The sequence below is a fragment of the Annulohypoxylon maeteangense genome (genome assembly GCF_022496945.1).
Source record: "Annulohypoxylon maeteangense strain CBS 123835 unplaced genomic scaffold GGS22scaffold_18, whole genome shotgun sequence".
In the NCBI taxonomy this organism is placed as follows: domain Eukaryota; kingdom Fungi; phylum Ascomycota; class Sordariomycetes; order Xylariales; family Hypoxylaceae; genus Annulohypoxylon; species Annulohypoxylon maeteangense.
Genome location: NW_025953265.1, coordinates 525,424 through 536,042, shown reverse-complemented (window position 1 = coordinate 536,042; position 10,619 = coordinate 525,424). Strand labels below are relative to the sequence as shown.

Here is a 10,619-nt window from a genome sequence, read left to right as displayed (position 1 = left end):
CGCTGCTCTCGCATACATACCGCAGTACGTACAAACATGAGCAGGGATCAAGCTAACGACTTAGGTGCATATCTCTAAATTAGCGTTATTTTGGTTCCGGCTCGGATGGGGCGACGCCCAGCTTTTAGTATGGGCTGGTATGGTAGTTTGGAAGGGACGAACTGGAACTGGATGAGATGTACAATGTAGATGTACAGATGTAGAAGATGTAGGGTTGGCAGAGTGGGATGTACCCTGCTTCACAGCCGCGAAACGTTGGTCGTTGCTGACCTAGGTAGACGGTTTGACTTTATTAAACCTTGCCCAGGTGCCGTGCTTCGTAGGTGCGTATCGGCAAACCTTGGGACTAAAAGTAGAACCATCACCAGTACAACATTTTCGATGTTGTTTCTTAGCTCCTAATGTTTTCATACTTCCGCCTCGTCTATGATTTCCTTCTCCAACTTCCGTCCAATTCGTATTGAAGCGAATCTGTATCTGTTTGGCACTTACATACATAGGTGATTGGATTGGGTAATTGGAAGGAACATTGGGTCACCGACAAACATTGTATCCGCCCTTCCGGTTTTGCGACCAACATGTCTTCTTGACAGAATCCGAACTCGATCCAAGCTCCAAGCCCGACTTCCAAGTTCCTTAGAGAATCCGGAAGTGACAGCTACTCGCCTAGTAGTTCGTGGCGTATTTGCTTATTCCTAATCAATAATAGGATCTTAATACGGTACGTTGTTGGTCCATTTTTACTTCTCTGCCGTTTATCGTTTTGCTTTTGCTTTTGCCTATCATCGTCATCTATTCGAAGCTTCCGCGATCTATGAAGCGCGCAGATTCGATGGCGAATATATAACAATCTTGGAAAAACAATTTGCCTACTGATCTGCTCTGTTTACTGCCGTATGTGAACACCCCTAGTCGACAAGGGCTGGTTCGTCTACGAAGCCTCATTCCCATGTTATTAGCGAAATAGGGGAAAACAGCAATATGCGTTACATATCACTTCCAGAGACCCGATGGTCATCGCAATTATCCATTCCATTTTTCTTACACAAATTTCTATCACATCACATGTGGTCACACTGACTGTGTTATACCACATGTCACATCACCACATAGGTATCCCATCTTCTTTCATCTCTTGATGAGTTATCTGCGAAGGTGTCTTGTCATGATGTATGATTTATGAAGTCGCCGACTAGTGTCAAGCTAGGGACAATTCTATTTGTACATACATACATACATATCCTACATACCGACCTACATATCTCCTACATTGCATATCAGCACTTGGCTCGTCAGGTTTCCCAGTCCTTCCGCGGAATGTTTCATCTGCGAGCTCCCATTCGTTCAATTCACCAATGATCTTTTAGCTCTCTCTTCGGCAATCGTTTCGGTGCAATCATCCTAATTACATTCACCGAACCAGATAGAACTTGCAGTTAATGTTCTAGTTTCATCGCAGCTCCAACGTTTCGACGACATTCCTTTAAGTGACTTAATTCTTGCAGACGACGAGTCTGCAGCACTTCGATTCATCCTGTCGCCAGATCCTAACAAGGGCGACCTTCCGGGGTCTGCCGTTACCACAGATATTCCGATTGAGGCTTTCCCTACCCGCGATTCCGCCATGTCGAGCTCATCTTCAGTCGCTATCTCGAGCACCCCGCGACATGTTCGCTCGAGGACTCAAAGCATTTCGAGCGATCGCCCATCTACCGTCGGCCATGGCCTAATGTCGCCTCCCCTCTCCGTAACTCCTGAAGCGGTATTCATAGCTGCTTCTGCTGCCTCGCAAATTGTGACAAATGACCACGATAGCCATTCGGAGTCATGGTACGATGAAATGGGAATTGAGCCTTCGGGAGAAACGGCTTTGGTTTCACAGAGTGCGCTTCAACTCGCCAATAATTTCGTTGACCAGATTCTATTCAACATCATCGGTATTGCGCAATCCACTTCGTTAGCCGCTCTACGACCGGCCGTTAGCGAAGTATTAAAGCCGAAACTTGCCAAGGATGCCATCAACAATGCAGACGAAGAACTTCGAGAATACCTAGGTGGTGGCGAAGTTGAAGATTTATCACAGGCCACAAACACCGAAACACCTCGTGATTGGGATCTTGAACTAATATGGAAGAGAACGAGATTACGATGTATGGTCTACTCTTCCCTTGGCGATATGGAAGAGGAAGATGAGGATTACCACATGGAACAGGAACACCTTAGGGGCGAGTCTGACGATATTATGTCGGATATTGTGTCCCCGGCGGTCGCCATTTTCCTAACCTCGATTCTTGAGTTCATGGGCGAACAGGTTCTTGTCATAGCCGGCCAAGCAGCATTCAACCGGTTGCGCGTGAAATACGAAAAGGAGTTAAAGGAGGGTACTCGAGTACCAGGAGAGTATTTTGATCGTCTTGTCGTTCAAGAGTTGGACATGGAGCGCGTTGCTTTGGATCGGACTCTCGGTAGACTCTGGCGCTCCTGGAAAAAGAGGATTCGGTCGCCATCAGAACCCAACTACTCCCGACCCTTCTCGAGAAGCTCGACTGGTGCCACTCAACGGCGTGGAAGTTCAGCGACAGATCACGTGCAGCCACTTCCTACACCTAGAGACTCCGACCCTGCGCTTGCGGTACAGGAGGAACAAGATGCAGAGGCCGCCAGCGAGGAAGCGAGTTGTACTTCGGAACAGAAGGTGGCAGAGCCGGCCGATGTGCCTTTACCAGACAGCGATGTCGAAGCTACGTATAGCGATGAGGAGGAAAGTGAAGATGAAAGAGAACATGTAATACGCCCTAAGAGTTTGGCTATCTTCTCTCAGTCAACAAAGGCTGCGCTAGCCTCCATTGGGTCCTCGGCCACGCGTACCCCAATCCGGCGTGTACGGTCTCTTCCGTTACGAAAAACGCCCCGATATCCTTCTCCACCGCCGACGAATCGCGAAGTTTACCTTCAGGCATCTAAAGAATCAAGCCAGAGTGATGCGGATTTGATAGAAAAATCAGTATCAGAACCGACAGTTGAAGCTGTCTCCACCAAAGAAGATGAAGATGACAGTGCTCATGCGGATAAATATCCCACGAGGACTAGGGATTCGACAAGGGATACGCCGGAACTACAAGCCGCCTTAAGTAATCTGATGATTCCTGAGGGTCTCGCTGGCGCTTTGCCTGTGATGTCGGCTACGACTAGCAGTGGTACCCCGCAGACTAAGGCTGAAGAGGAGGAAATTGATGAGTTTGCTGAAGAACCTGAGATTCTGACATCGTCACGAATATCTATTGGAGGGAGCATAGGTGGAAGAAGCTCACCCGCCACTTCAGAGTCTGGAAGACCTGCTCCCCTGGTGCATGTGAGATCCAATAGCTCACGGTCAGTGCGCGTTATTGAAGTGCAGAGTCCTCGCAGCCCGACTGCCGGTTCTCGAGGAAGCTCCATAGAGGTACCGGAGTCTGCCATGACTATTCGTAGAGTCTCGACGACTCCTCCAATCGCCGAGGAGAGTGATACGAACGATTCGCCTGCTATCAAGAGGACCAATCTTATCATTCCATCTTCATTTGAGGATTCTCAAGACGCTAGCCTCCCGATAATTCAGCCTCCTCGAAACCCGAGCCCTTTAAGAAGCGTCCATTCACAGTCGTCTCAATTATCAGTACCTACTAAAGTGTCAATTATAAGTGGCCCTGATACCGAAGGATCTTTCGAAGAGAAGCCAGTAACTCCTTTAAGGGCACCGAGAAATCCGCCACTGCCAACGCTGCCGGAGAGAAGTACAAGCCGACCAGTTTATGGGCGATCAGTCTCCAATGGTGCGCCATCTCCGAGGTCTGACCGGCGAGGCTCGCCTGAGTCACCAAAATTCCCGCGTCCTATGCCAAGCGAGTCCCCCTCCTCTACCTCAACCAAATTCAAAGCGGTTCGTACCTCCGAGGACGGCAACTCTCGGCGCTCCGAGGATAAGGCTCGCGACTTTGAGCAGCTTATCCATAGCGGCGAAACTCTGCAATATACCTTGACACCAGAAAATATGCGCGATATTGATGTAAGTAACTACTTTTTCTTTTATCTGTTCCAAGCAGAATCTAATTAGAGAAATAGTCGAGTTCGTCTCAGCATAATGGAAGCCCCAAGCTTTCTAATAGATTCCAAAAGACCGAAGAAACGAGGCTTGCTGAGCGCTCCCGATCTTCGTCCATTAAGAGATCTGCATCGATAACGAAGCAGACCAGCCTAGGTTCCCATCCCCCCACTGACCTGCCCGTTACCGGGAAATACGCACCATCTATCTCGAATTCATCTATATCAAACCAATCCAAAGGTCGATCGGCTGCCGCGCCGCAAGCTAGAGAAGCACGAATCCCTCGGGAGTCTTTGCAGGACTTCGCCGACTTTATTCGGTCTACGGGACCGCCAGGAGAACATAGCGCCAAATATAATCGTGGGAATACGGGTATAGGGAACAAGCTTATGCGCAGTGCCACAGGACCTTCACATGTGGGGAAGAGCGCAAGCGTCGATAGCCGGCAGACCAACCCAAGCATCCGGTCTAACCTCCAAGCAAGAGATGCTTCTATTCACTCCTCGAGTGAAAACTCCGACCTCATAGATTTTATTCGACGTGGACCACCATCCACGAACGGAAACAACCCGCGTATTCCTCGGCATGTTGCCCCCTTCCGGACGACTATGGATTCGGATCAATTGCAGATGAGCGGAGCAGGTGGAGGCCGAGCAGTCGATGCTATAATCCCCAACATTCGAAACAGCGAGACGTCCACAAATTTCACCGAGACATCGGCCCCTTCGTCGATGAATTCCCAAAGCGCGCTTTTAAGTAAGGCAAACAAGATGCAGCAGTTTACAGGCAATAACTTTGACGATGATGATATGGTGCCGAAACGGACAAGACGTAGAGTTCGCGATCCTTACGCTATTGATATTAGCGACGACGAATTTGACGACCTGGACATGACTCCAAAGCCGAAGCCAAAGAAGGAAGAGAGCCTAATCGATTTCCTTAACAGTTACCCTCCCCCTCCCGAGCCGACACCACAGCCTATTGCTATCCCGAAGAAGAAATCTAGTGCACCAAACCTAATAGCTCGTTTGAGGTCAGGCGGTGGTTCCATCAGCAAATCGAATCCTAAGGGGCATAGCAGCACCGATTCCAGATCTCTCAATAGTCGAGCTGGTAACGGTAAGGCTTACACTCCAATTGTCATCCCAGGAGCGGACAAATATGGAAGCGAGCCTAGATCGTCGGCACCAGCACCGGCACCGGTACCCGTACCAATGGGGGCTCGGCCAATGATGGCTGCTGCTCCTTCAGGTCGCGTTCCAATGAAGAAATTCGAACCTAGAGAAGCCGTCTCTAATAATAGCCGCACATCCGACCTGGCCAGTTTCCTACGCGATTCTGAGCCGCCTCCACAACCAGTGGCACGGGTCCCCTCCCCTATTGAGACCAAGAGCAGCGGATTTTCCCGCATGTTTGAACGCCGCAAGAAATCCACGGCGTATTAATGGATCCTACTCACACTCACGTTTACATCTTCATGTATAAATTCTCACATTTCCAACATTTTATTCCCACGAGTCGTGTAGGTACCAAGGACATACCAAAAATCTTTCAGAATTTCTAGAACTAGGACCAAAAACGGGAGGCACGGATAAAATATTCATGACTTTCTCGGCGGGAGAATGTTGACTCGAAAAAATCTAGTCAACATCATCGTCACGAAGATCTTCTTTTTTTCTCACGCATATATCCATCGTCGATATCAGGCAGCTGCCGTCGCTGCCGGTTTCTTTAACTGTCGTTTTCTCGTTCTGAGGGTTGTGTTACTGCTCCTGTTGTTGTTAGGTTGGACCAAGTCGAATGGAGAGGGCTTGGTCGTCCGGTTGATACCACGCGCTATCCTTTTTTTTAAAGAAAAATCTGTTGTTTTGTGTTCGTTACCCCCCGCTCTTGTTGTTGATGGCGATGAGGTTAGATGTGCAGTACGCGCTATGCGGGGCGCGGATTGTGCAGGGGAAATGTGGGAGATGGGGGGGAGATGTGATGATAAAGACCTGGATTTGAGGTCGTGTGTTTGTAGTTCCGAGATACCGTGATATGAACACTGGTTACGTTTTAAGTTGAATATTGGGCTTGCTTGATGTGATGTATTTGATCTTGCCTTGTGACATGGTATTAACAGTTCAGTCATATATGGATGTGGTTAGTATCTGCGGTATAATGCTACGAGCATAGTCACCCATATCACGAAATACTCCCAGAAAGTCCCATAGTTATCTGAAGACAATTCCCCCAAGGTTGTTATTCCGACGAAGAAACTACCTAGTGTGTACATAACGAATATGTACATCCGAGGATGCCTGAAAGTCTAAAAATGTTGATAAAGTACGAAGCAACTCCGTATTTGACCTCCGATAGGTCTGCAATGCAATATGGCCGTCGTCGTGCAAAGAGGTATATGCATGTCGAGCCAGATCGGTGACGAGATGCAAGTGATCGTTTCCTCTCCATCCCCTAGCCCATATCCCCTGCCAGCTCGTGAGCAAAGATGAATGCAATCCTTCCAGTGCCAGTGCCAGTGCCCATGCGAATAAAGCCAAGTGTCTCACCAATGCTCCTCCTGCTAGTGTACTCCAGCGCACAACCATACCCTCATCCACCCTCACAACTCCCCGGGCAGGTAAATCAGCACAGCGCCAACACATCCTCCATCCCGCCTAATCCAGCAAACGCAGGACCTACCCGCGCAGCTTCGCCTTAAGCTTCGACATCCCGCCTTTACCCTTACCCTTACCCTTCCCCTTCCCCTTCCAACCCTTACCCACACCCTTCTCCTCCTCCCAAAAACCCTCACGTCCAGAAACCTGGCTAACACTCTCACTCGGCGAAACAGATCGCGCGTCCTCGTCTTGCTCTCCGCGAACACCGAGTTTCTTGCCCTGACGACGCGCGGCTAGGCCTGATACCGTGTTAAACTCGTCCGCGACCTTCGGGATGGAGACGGAGTGGCGATGTTTTGAGTCGTGGGGCGCGGGGTGGGTGGTTGTGGGGTAGGAGCGGGTATCTTGACGATGGCGACGGCTTTGACGGTCTTGGCTGCCTCGGCGTTCGTGGGAGTATGTTTTGGGTTTGGGGGGATCGATGGACGTCTCTCCCTTCTTACCAGCGGCAGTGTTGGTGGCATCGGCAGCGGCAGCGGCAGCATAACCAGCAGCAGTAGTATCTCGCGAACGACGACGGCCTCCCAAACCCTCCTTCTCAACCTTCTGCTCCGCATGCAGGGAGGCGGGCTCTTTGTTGCGGTGGTGTTCATGCTGACCCGACTGGCGGCGCGAGGCGCGAGGGTCCTTAGACTGCACGTGGACGCCCTGGCGGCCGGGGAGTTCGACGTAGCCGTGGAGGTCGCGGTCGACGGGGGGCGGGGCGTACCACTTGTGCTTGACCTTGCTGCTGCGGCGCTGGGGGGTGGTGGAGCCGGGGTAGTAGTTGGTGTGGTAATGGTGGTGATGGATATGATAGTGATGCTGGTGGGTCACGTGGTAGCGGAGGTGACGACGGGGCCTTTCGTTGTTGGAGTTGGTTGACTCGGTGTTTTCTTTGCCCTGGCTCTGGCTCTTGTTGTCGTGGTCGCCATTGTCCTTGGTGGTGGATGGACCAGCTGCCTCTGCGGCTGCGTTGTAGTCATGGTAGTAGGGCAGCTTGTGTGACTCCGTGAACTTGACCTTCTCGTGCTCGCGTGTCTGTTTACGACCTGAGGCACCATCTGATTGAGGAGGGGTAGGCTCCTGAATGACGATGATGGGGCGAGGAGGGCCCTTAGGAAGGGGAGGACTGGGGTCACGTTCCATGCTCATGCTCTCATGCTCCATGGACAAGGCAGAAGTCGGTCTACGATGACCACCTCGACGATGGTGGCTTACTTCTTCGGAAGATGTAGAAAGAGTACGAACAGTGGCAGGGCGGGGTCGACGTGCGCTACCCGGGGGAGAGTGATGGCAGTGGTACTTATCGTCAGAGTGGTCCGAGTTAATCTTGTTGTCGATCTTGTCGCCTACGGCCTTGAAGCCGGTGCGGGTTTCGTATGGTGAGGCGCTCATGATTATTCTTTCAAAGAACAGTTGATGATAGTCAAGTGGTGATTGTCAAGTAATGATTTACAATGTGGCGGAATTATAGGTAGACGAAAGGTACAGGTAAATTGGAGTGAAGGGTGAAAAAAAGGTGATGAAAGGTGACGAGAAATTTATTTTTTGTGAGGAACGAAATGTTTGTAAAGATCATGTGGTAAACCATACGGCAGTATATATTACAGGCGGGCGCTGTCCTTTCTAGTGAGTCTTGTGGAGATAGTTGCCTAAAAATTAGAGGCTCTCGTCACATCCATTCTACAGAGACGGGGATGTACAGTATGGATGTTCATTAGTGTTTTTTTAAGGTGGGCAGGTAATCAGTTGTATGGTACAAGGGTAGAGGTGTATTTGTCTTTTCTTCTTTCTCATCAAGAATCATCCTGTGCAAACAGATACAATGGCCAGGAAGCTAACTTACATACAATCCTTATACTTTAAGTTGTGTGTTGTTCTGCTGGTTGTATCTTGCAGCCAATACCTCCTCCTTGCTTCTGTCGAGTCCAGCCGTCTTTTGATATCGTTGGCTTAGTGCTTTCTCTTCTGCGGAAAGTTGTGGTGACACATCCTCGATCTTCTCACTTGATCCTACAATTGCTGACTTTGCCTTGCTGAAACCACTCGCGATGGCGCCAAATATCGAGCCTCCCGTACCCTCAGCCTTCTCTCCTGTCTTAGTGGCTACTTCGGAGCCCTTTGCCTTTGCATCCGTAAATGCACCCTTAGCGGCTGCAGCTACACTCCCTGCCTTTTCCTTGCCTTGGCTCAACTTGCCATCGGCGGCATCTGCTTTTCTTTGGTCCTTCTCGACCTGTTCCTGGGCCTCGCTAAACGCCTTAGCCCATAACCTAGAGAGGGCGGCTTCGGCATCCTCGCGAACTTCGTCCCAGTCTTTGCTCTGAGCCCAACGGACAGCACCCTCTACTTCTGAGTTCCATCGATCCTTAGCTTTCTCGGTAAAGTGTGCGCGCTCTGCCGCTGCGACCTCGGACCTCGTGGGCGGCAGTGCTGGCGGTAGTGGATCGATGATGCTTGATAGAAGATATGTCTGTTGCCGAAGGACAGCGGCTTGGTGTTCTCTGCTCCGTTGGTGGGCTAGAACGGTCAGGTAGGCTATGGAGAGGGTAAGAGTTACGCCTCCTGTCTATATATAGCAAAAAATAATTAGAAAATGTCCAAACATAGCTGATATAGTATGTTATAAGAACGTACGAAGCCGGTTGTGAAGCCCATGATGAGCTGTTTGTTGTGCGCACTACGGCGCAAGTACTATTAGATACCAACTAGGGTGGCGTTTCTAAGAAGAGGAGAAATGAGTGTAATATTATCAAGCTCTTCTATAGTTTTATCAGGAGAAAAGAGCTCAATTGCCTCCAAAAGAAGTCGTTAATTATAATGTTAGATCTTCGATCTGAGTTGATGTTCGTCATCAGATGAAAGTCGCGCTACATAGTACAAGTCCAAAGTACCTCCGTACCTTCCCTCAAAAAGCTCAGCTTGGTCCGTGCTTAACCTTAAGCTAGACCCAATTAAAACCCACCATCGTGAAAGTACTTTCGTACCCCTGTCAATATCGAACATCACCAGTTGCTAAATCTCAATCCCACCATAAAATCGAGCAACCGGCCGAATTGAAGGATGGCGGGAGGTCTAGTCAGGTACCGACACTTAAGTCGGAAGTCCTCTCACCGACAGGCGCTATTGCGAAATCTGTTGACGGCCCTCGTCCAGCACGAGCGAATCCACACGACATGGCCTAAGGCCAAGGAAACCCAGCGGTTAGCCGACAAGCTGATCACCATTGCGAAGCGGAACAACGAGACGAGTAGGCGGAAAGCCCAGGGAATATTATATGTAGGCCTTTACCATATATTCTCCGAAAAAGAAACCGGGACTATAACTAACCACCACCAATCCATATAGACCCCCCACAACCTCATGCCCAAACTCTTCGGCGAGCTACGTCTACGATATGCCGATCGCCCGGGCGGATACACGCGGGTGCTACGCACGGAGCCGAAGTCTCGATACGACCAAGGCGCAAGCGCAATTCTCGAGCTCGTCGACGGGCCACGAGACCTACGTTTCGCAATAACCGCCGGCGCCGTAGCGCGAGACCAGAAATTAGGGCGGGAGTCCACGCCACTAACAGAAATGAACCGGAGGAAAGTGACGCGGTACCGGAAGGATGGGCCTGCGGCTTTCGATGAGATGGTGAAGAAGGTTTCGAAGATGAGCTTGGAGAAGAGGACGGTGGATGTGCAGAAGGGGTCGTTCGACTGATGGGAGAGTTTCGGTAGGCACGAAACTAGGGATATTTGAATCCTAAAGGGATATCTGCCGTAGCCTGCTCAAGAGGGGATCAAGTATGATTCTCGGACTGGGCACTACGGGTGTTGTATGAAATATGTACCAATACTACAGCACACACAAATCAAAAAAATCACAATCCACAACTACGTTCACATCCC

General features: G+C 50.1%; 5 protein-coding genes across 5 annotated transcripts; 3 read left to right on the top strand and 2 right to left on the bottom strand.

Annotated features, from left to right (window-relative positions):
- The first annotated feature begins 1,384 nt into the window (after positions 1-1,384).
- GGS22DRAFT_56214 (uncharacterized protein) lies at positions 1,385-5,615 on the top strand. Its single transcript, XM_047967429.1, has 2 exons — positions 1,385-4,045; positions 4,102-5,615. Exons 1-2 carry the CDS (start codon positions 1,625-1,627, stop codon positions 5,524-5,526), a joined length of 3,846 nt encoding a protein of 1,281 aa, XP_047815614.1. The 5' UTR covers positions 1,385-1,624; the 3' UTR covers positions 5,527-5,615.
- GGS22DRAFT_56202 (uncharacterized protein) lies at positions 5,615-6,148 on the top strand. The gene has a single exon (XM_047967428.1). It carries the CDS (start codon positions 5,704-5,706, stop codon positions 6,115-6,117), a length of 414 nt encoding a protein of 137 aa, XP_047815613.1. The 5' UTR covers positions 5,615-5,703; the 3' UTR covers positions 6,118-6,148.
- A 486-nt stretch (positions 6,149-6,634) lies between these two features.
- Positions 6,635-8,072, bottom strand: GGS22DRAFT_171848 (uncharacterized protein). Its single transcript, XM_047962674.1, has one exon. The coding sequence runs from the start codon at positions 7,888-7,890 to the stop codon at positions 6,760-6,762; it is 1,131 nt and encodes a 376-aa protein (XP_047815612.1). The 5' UTR covers positions 7,891-8,072; the 3' UTR covers positions 6,635-6,759.
- A 243-nt stretch (positions 8,073-8,315) lies between these two features.
- GGS22DRAFT_171847 (uncharacterized protein) lies at positions 8,316-9,742 on the bottom strand. Its single transcript, XM_047962673.1, has 2 exons — positions 9,361-9,742; positions 8,316-9,292 (listed from the first exon to the last, which is right to left on the bottom strand). Exons 1-2 carry the CDS (start codon positions 9,379-9,381, stop codon positions 8,579-8,581), a joined length of 735 nt encoding a protein of 244 aa, XP_047815611.1. The 5' UTR covers positions 9,382-9,742; the 3' UTR covers positions 8,316-8,578.
- Positions 9,727-10,601, top strand: GGS22DRAFT_171846 (ribosomal protein L17). The gene is made up of 2 exons (XM_047962672.1): positions 9,727-10,002; positions 10,072-10,601. Exons 1-2 carry the CDS (start codon positions 9,787-9,789, stop codon positions 10,429-10,431), a joined length of 576 nt encoding a protein of 191 aa, XP_047815610.1. The 5' UTR covers positions 9,727-9,786; the 3' UTR covers positions 10,432-10,601.
- Positions 10,602-10,619: the final 18 nt, after the last annotated feature.

Excerpts from the sequence above, each read along its gene's own strand:
- GGS22DRAFT_56214 (XM_047967429.1), top strand. The coding sequence starts at position 1,625 with ATGTCGAGCTCATCTTCAGTCGCTATCTCGAGCACCCCGCGACATGTT. Across the intron at positions 4,046-4,101 it reads AAAATATGCGCGATATTGAT|TCGAGTTCGTCTCAGCATAA; the intron begins GTAAGTAACTAC and ends TTAGAGAAATAG.
- GGS22DRAFT_56202 (XM_047967428.1), top strand. The coding sequence starts at position 5,704 with ATGTTGACTCGAAAAAATCTAGTCAACATCATCGTCACGAAGATCTTC.
- GGS22DRAFT_171848 (XM_047962674.1), bottom strand. The coding sequence starts at position 7,890 with ATGGAGCATGAGAGCATGAGCATGGAACGTGACCCCAGTCCTCCCCTT.
- GGS22DRAFT_171847 (XM_047962673.1), bottom strand. The coding sequence starts at position 9,381 with ATGGGCTTCACAACCGGCTTC. Across the intron at positions 9,293-9,360 it reads TGGGCTTCACAACCGGCTTC|ACAGGAGGCGTAACTCTTAC; the intron begins GTACGTTCTTAT and ends TGCTATATATAG.
- GGS22DRAFT_171846 (XM_047962672.1), top strand. The coding sequence starts at position 9,787 with ATGGCGGGAGGTCTAGTCAGGTACCGACACTTAAGTCGGAAGTCCTCT. Across the intron at positions 10,003-10,071 it reads AAGCCCAGGGAATATTATAT|ACCCCCCACAACCTCATGCC; the intron begins GTAGGCCTTTAC and ends CAATCCATATAG.